General features: G+C 36.1%; 1 protein-coding gene across 2 annotated transcripts; it reads left to right on the top strand.

Moving 5' to 3' along the window:
• The first annotated feature begins 1,229 nt into the window (after nt 1–1,229).
• LOC106715768 lies at nt 1,230–5,750 on the top strand. 2 transcript variants are annotated; one of them, XM_014509122.2, is made up of 6 exons: nt 1,230–1,610; nt 2,231–2,311; nt 2,430–4,061; nt 4,228–4,398; nt 4,846–5,009; nt 5,283–5,750. In XM_014509122.2, exons 2-6 carry the CDS (start codon nt 2,237–2,239, stop codon nt 5,470–5,472), a joined length of 2,232 nt encoding a protein of 743 aa, XP_014364608.2. In that variant the 5' UTR covers nt 1,230–1,610; nt 2,231–2,236; the 3' UTR covers nt 5,473–5,750. The 2 variants fall into 2 exon arrangements, with proteins under 2 accessions (XP_014364608.2, XP_014364616.2); XM_014509130.2 differs by having other exon boundaries at nt 1,230–1,620.
• Nucleotides 5,751–6,263: the final 513 nt, after the last annotated feature.

The raw sequence follows: 6,263 nt of genomic DNA, 5'->3' as shown, positions 1-6,263 counted from the left end.
CGAGTGCGGAAAGCCTGTCATTGCAAAGAGTTCCGACAAATGTCTACCCAAGCCGAGGCGCAGCCGAAGGTGAGGGTTGACAGTTGGAACAAGTTCTAATGACAGTTCCGCACGTTCACTGAACAACTATTTTTGATAGTTGCGAAAAATGAAGCAATTTAATAGAATAATAAAAACTCAACTAACTCAGCTAACTAAAATGTTTGAAAAATGGCGCCAACCGTAAAAGAATACAAACAGAGATTGTTTTTTTTGTTTTATTCACCCATTCTGGGTAGGCAAAGGGAACTATGCCCAAACGGCCAAGTTTTCAGTAGATTATTTTTATTGATATGAAATGAAAATGAAATTTAATGAGATGAAATAAAATGAAACCTAACCTAATTCATTGAATAAAATCATTAAATCTGACATTGTAACAAATTAGGAGCTTCTTTTTAGCAATATTTGCATGAATGAAAAAAACTTCAATGATTTATTTTTGTAAAAACTTCGTGGTTGGTTTTTTCTTTTTAGTGGACATTATTTTGACAGTTGGGAAATAGAACGCACGAGTTTGGAAAACTAAAGAAAAAGCACGAGTAAAAAAATGTTTTAATACAGTTGCTCAAAAAGGGATTGGAGGGTATTGTAGGGACGAAGAGCGTTCGGAATGTGGGCTATTACATACTCTTGCTTTTATATACTCGTAATGAACCGAACCTTCGAACCTTCTTTTGATTGTGTCCAACATCACGTCTTTCCCGGACGCTCTGATGCATCACAGTTGCACGCGAATTTCACATATATCAATTATCAACTCGTCCGTTCACCATTCGAGTCGCCGACAGTCGCCCAACATAGCTGAACTTACGAGCGTGGCGTGGCACGTAATTTAAACAAAATGACAGCACGTCTCCAAGTTTCTAATTTAACGATTAACGGACTTTTATTAACGGAAGTTGAGTTTAACGAAAGTTAACAAAAGCGTTAACACTTTTTGAACTTAACTTAAAAGTTAATCCGTTAAGCAAAATGTTAACTTCGTTAATTAACGATTAACGGATTAACGAGTTAATGCCCAGCTCTGCTAGTAAGATTAAATAATTTAATGAATTAGACAAGGCTGTCTGAACCGGTGGGCATAAGTCAAACTATTCAGACGGCTCACTAGCGCCCTCTGTCAACGTCAAAAAATGTCAAATGTTGCTGTCGTAATTTTTTAGCCTCTTAAAAAGATGGAGGTTATCAGTTCGTCTGTATTTTTTTCTTTTATTTAATTTCCTAAACCTAAGTAGGTTTAATTAATGTTCTGGCAGAACCAACCGCGACAGCAGTGCCTTTCACCATTTCAGATATCCTTGTTTGACTATAAAGTTTGACGGAATACAATATATACTCTTTGGTCTTGATATGGCATCCCTATAGATGGTACGCTCACCGCCCGCTCATTACATTTAAAATTCGGCCGTTTTCATTTTAACCGTCGCTGTTGGCTGTTTGATATTTATGTAATTGTGCTGTATTTAATATAAGAAAAATAGCGTTTTTCGATGGATTAGCAGTGATATTTTTTATGTGCATAGTGTGTAGCGACACTAACTTGAGATTGATTGTGAATTTTATTTTTCGTAAGTATAGGTACTGATCCGTTACGGTACAATTTGAACACTTTGCTCGAATTTATTTCATTGTGCGTTAGCTTTATAATAAAACACTAATTTTGTTTAATAAAATACTAATTCTGATTAGAAATATTCGTAATATGATTTTATTCCGCTTTGAACTTGCTAACACTTAATGCGAAGTAAAATAAGTAATCAAATTTATTCAAATCAATAATCCAACAATAAATCTACTTAATAAAGAACTTCATAAGGCTACCATTAAGATAACAATAAAAATCTAGCAACAACCTAGCCAGATTGTCAGACCTTTATCATCCCTAAACTTTTGGCGCCTAACTACAATACCAAGCAAAGTTTTAGAGCATAGTCTTTATGTATTCTTGTACGGAAATTAAGATAATCTCCTATCACCTTATAGAACTTTTCCATTTTTATTCTGTATAACATTGCATTGTATAAATGTTTATGTAGGTAGTTATTCTGTCAATTTGGAGATACTTTAAAAATTTAAAATTATTCAAACTAAAATATTATTGATGTACTTTTTTGAATGCATCTTAAAATCTTAAATTATGGTTCTCGTGTGGCACAATGTTATGTTCAGTTTTATTTAAATATTACAGGAAGTCATGTCTTCGGTTAATGAAAGACTTGCCAAGTTGAGGGAAGAAAGAAAAGCGAGAGAGGAGGAGAGAATTAGAAAGGTAAGCATGTTTTATTCACAGTACTAATAAATTAGTAAACCAACACATACTAATAATTGACTAAAATGGATCTCATCTTAAATATGCTAACACATCTTTTGTTTTTAATTATTTTCAGTTAAGGGAGCTTAATTTGAAGAAATATAACAGTTTTGACTTGAATTCAGATTCGGTGACTAAAAATGGTGTGTCTAATTCAGTTAAGAATAAACCCCGTGTTTTATCTGCAGCTAGAGGATCTTTTTCAAGTCTGGCAAGTAAACCTTCCACTAGTAAAGATGTGGCTTCCAACAGTAGACAAGAAGCATTGAATATAAAACGCCAAAAAAGTACTGAAATTAAGCCAAAAAACAGTACTTCCAATGGAAATCATGTTGAAACTAAACATATTTTACAAAAGGCTAATTCTAATTTTGAACGGAGCGTAAGCAAATCTTTTGATTACTCAAGCGCAGCAACGAAGAATCTCTCTGATTTGAATAAGAGCAATGTACATATTAAAAACACAAATGCAAGACTTTCTACAGTCCCAAGACCTATAAAAAAACCTGCTGTGTATAATAATGGTCCATCAACCAGTAAAACAGAAGTCACTGCTGCTCCTACGCAGAGTAATAATGCAGTTGAGTCAAAGGACAATTCACATGATAAATGTACTGAAAGTGAACAACCATCAAATAAACCAAATGGTGGAAAACCGGAGCTGGTGGAAAATATTGCAGATAATTTGCCCCACACAAGTAATAGTACTGAACAAAGTGCAGACACAAAAACAAGTATTACAAATACCAACAAAGCCGCTCAACTCAATACCAACCATCGTAGAACTTTGGCGCCAATTTCTGTTAAGCCCAGAGTTGCATTAAAATTGTTTACGACTTCCAAACCTGATAACAGGAAGAGCCTTCCTGCTTTTAAAACTAAAGATGTTAAAAAATTCTCTCCGAGGCAGGAAACAGTATTTGAACGGCTATATAAACCCAAAACAGTTACCAAACATGTTGTAGATGATGCACAGAGATTGAGAACAGATCCTAGCTATTTGAAAAAAGTTATTGAAGAATCACAACTGACTACAGGAATGAAGCGCCCAATACCACAAGCCAAACCTATCAGAAGGTCCATATCGGCTGTGCATTTGAGGAGAATTAGCAAAAGTGAGCAAGCAAAATGTATCCAAAATTGGGCATCTGTTGGAGAAAAGCTGGATAAAGTAAATGTTAATGAAATAGATGAAGATGATTGTATCAATTATGTGAAAGTTGTTTCTGCCGTTAAAAGCGAAAGGAAGAAAGTGAAATTTATGACCCCCGTCACAATGAAGTACAACACCCCTAGTACTGAAGAGTTGCAGTCAAGGTTGCAGAAGTGGTTACAGAAACGAGGCAAATCGATGGACTCCTATCATCATCTGCAATGCTTTGGTATACGTCACTTGTCTAAGAAACCACTGGAATTGCCCAGTCTGCCATTATTTGATGATGAGGATGAAAATAAAGAAAATGTTGCGGTGGAGATGGACAGTGACAATCAGTCTTACACAGACAATTTAAATCACCATGATAATGACTTCCCCAAAGAAGACAAAGAGGATTTCGGCAAGGACCAATGGCGTAGCGCGAGTTTTGTCAGTGAAAGCGTCAGTTTGAATGATATAAATGATGTAACAATGACACCTTCTGTGGACTTCAATCATCTGGACGTGTTGCTGCACGGCGCTCTTACTGACCTTACTGAGTTGCTACGTGAGGTAAACATTTTGACTATTTTTATTCTAAACTGACCATGGAAAAAATAATAAAAAAAAATACAGATTCATTGCTTTGACAAGCAAATAAATTTTAAGTTTAATATGGCTATTATGTTAATCTAAGTACCAGGCGATTATAACTACTTGTGTATATGCACTGATGTAGGGATTCGAGTGGGGCCAATGCGCCTGCTGGCTGCGCTCCATCCGCGGCCGGTTCCCCGCGGTGACGCAGACTGCGGCCTACTGGGAGTGCCGCGCCGCGCTGGAGGAGCGCCGCGGCGACCTGCCCGCTTCCATGCAGTGCTGGGAGGAGGCCATCGTTATGGGCACCGAGGTCTGCCACAGTTACATTATCATTTTTAAAAGGACTAATGTGTTTTTAATTACTGTATATTAATTTAATGATTTAATTCAGACAGTCAAAATGATCCCTAGAAAGTTTAAGAATATTACTTTCCCATCTGAACTTGATTTTTAGTGTCTACTTGTCTTCAAGTTTACTTGCATAGAAAAATTATCTCTCTCTGTCGCCTGTGTCTATTTATACAATGAACTTTAGTGAAGCTTCACATAAAATCCAATTTTAACCGCCACTTACTTTTTCACTGTCGAAACATATATAAGACAAAGTTCAAGACGAGACATTCAAAACAAGTTTGTTTGCAGAATTCCCTTGTGTTAACTGAGAAATAAGACTACGATTTTGTACAAGTGTTTCTAAAATGAAAACACATTAAGGCACAAACATCTACTATAATTATGCAATCTTTACGATCTACAGAGATCTGTAGTAGAAGAAAACCTGGACCAGCTGCTGGATAAGTTTATGCAATTAAAGATCAGCCCCAGCAACCGCCACGAGCCCAAGGTTGACCCCAAGATGGTGGATGTAAAAAATGTCTTGAAGAGTACCATCATTAGATTTGCGGTGCATAAAGCGAAGATGTAAGTTAACTAATTTATTACTTCTTTATTACTGTAATTTTATGATGCGGCCATTTATTGGATAATATTTAACATCAGTATAAAGTTTTGATTAAATGAGATAGCTTACCCAGAGCCACCATTGTATCAAAGTAATTTTTATATTCAATTCTAACTTCCGCTTTGCTTGGTCCTTGATATTTTTATGCCACATGGCAGTAAAACTAAGATTTCTGTAATGAACACTGAACTTTCTCATATTTTTATTTGTTAAACGTAATTCATTGTTTTCAGTCGTAATTCAACAAATCCTGAGCCGGCCAAGTACACGGTGACTCCGGTACGTCGCAGCGCGCGGTTGAGCATGCACTACGGCAGTGCGAGGCGCACGCCGCTGCAGGAGTGCTCCACTGTCAGCCAAGCCTCAAAACTGGGACATCCTGTCGTCTTCGTGCCCAACGACCAGCTCAATGGAACTCCATAAAGAACGCGTAACAGTGACAGCGACGGCTCTAGCTTCGGTACAGCGATATTGTCTTTTAGTGCCTTTCTCCTACACTTTGTATAAGCCACATAAATCGAAACTTTGTTATTTTCTTTTGTGGCAGGGCTATATTCTTGAAGAACTGATAAATGCTACTTTATACTTGGCGTTTTAACACCTTTTTCCTAGAGCGCTTTTGCTTTACCCTAAAGCCGCCGCTGTATACTATGGCACAAGGTGAAACATAGTTATTACCCCCTATAGCATGCCTAAGAGGTTCTAGCTGTAACTGATTTAAATTTATTTATTATATCTATTATTTTTTTCTTTCCTTTTCAATGTTTTCTGTTTGATTTTGATTCTATAAATTGCATATTTAATTTTAATATATTCTAGTTTGATTTTGTATGTGCTAAGAATGAAAAATTATGTGAATGTTCAATGTTAGACAATGTTTGCTAGATGCGAACAATTGCAAGTTATTCTTTTGTAAATAGTTTTTAATGTTTGTGTTTATGTATTTTATATTATAACCAATAATTGTAATGATAATAAAAATGATTTACGATAAAATACATGTTTTGTTATTAAATTCATGGCACTATGTTGAATGGTGAGTTGGAACTTGGAACCCTAGACCGGGAATCACGAAAATCGCATTTTGAAGTCACTGGGACTTTTATATTTGGCGCTTAAAATATTTAAAAATAGTTTTTACAAACATTGTGTCGAATCACCTGGCTACAGACTACATTATCGATAGTGGCGACGCCACTAACATGTCGGTGAAG

The sequence above is a fragment of the Papilio machaon genome, chromosome 19, assembly GCF_912999745.1.
Source record: "Papilio machaon chromosome 19, ilPapMach1.1, whole genome shotgun sequence".
Classification (NCBI taxonomy): Eukaryota; Metazoa; Arthropoda; class Insecta; order Lepidoptera; family Papilionidae; genus Papilio; species Papilio machaon.
This window is presented reverse-complemented; position numbering and strand designations above follow the sequence as displayed.

Bases quoted from the DNA above. Each gene is read 5' to 3' on its own strand.
- LOC106715768 (XM_014509122.2), top strand. From the start codon at position 2,237: ATGTCTTCGGTTAATGAAAGACTTGCCAAGTTGAGGGAAGAAAGAAAA. The intron at 2,312-2,429 runs GTAAGCATGTTT...AATTATTTTCAG, and splicing joins AGGAGGAGAGAATTAGAAAG to TTAAGGGAGCTTAATTTGAA. The intron at 5,010-5,282 runs GTAAGTTAACTA...CATTGTTTTCAG, and splicing joins GCGGTGCATAAAGCGAAGAT to TCGTAATTCAACAAATCCTG.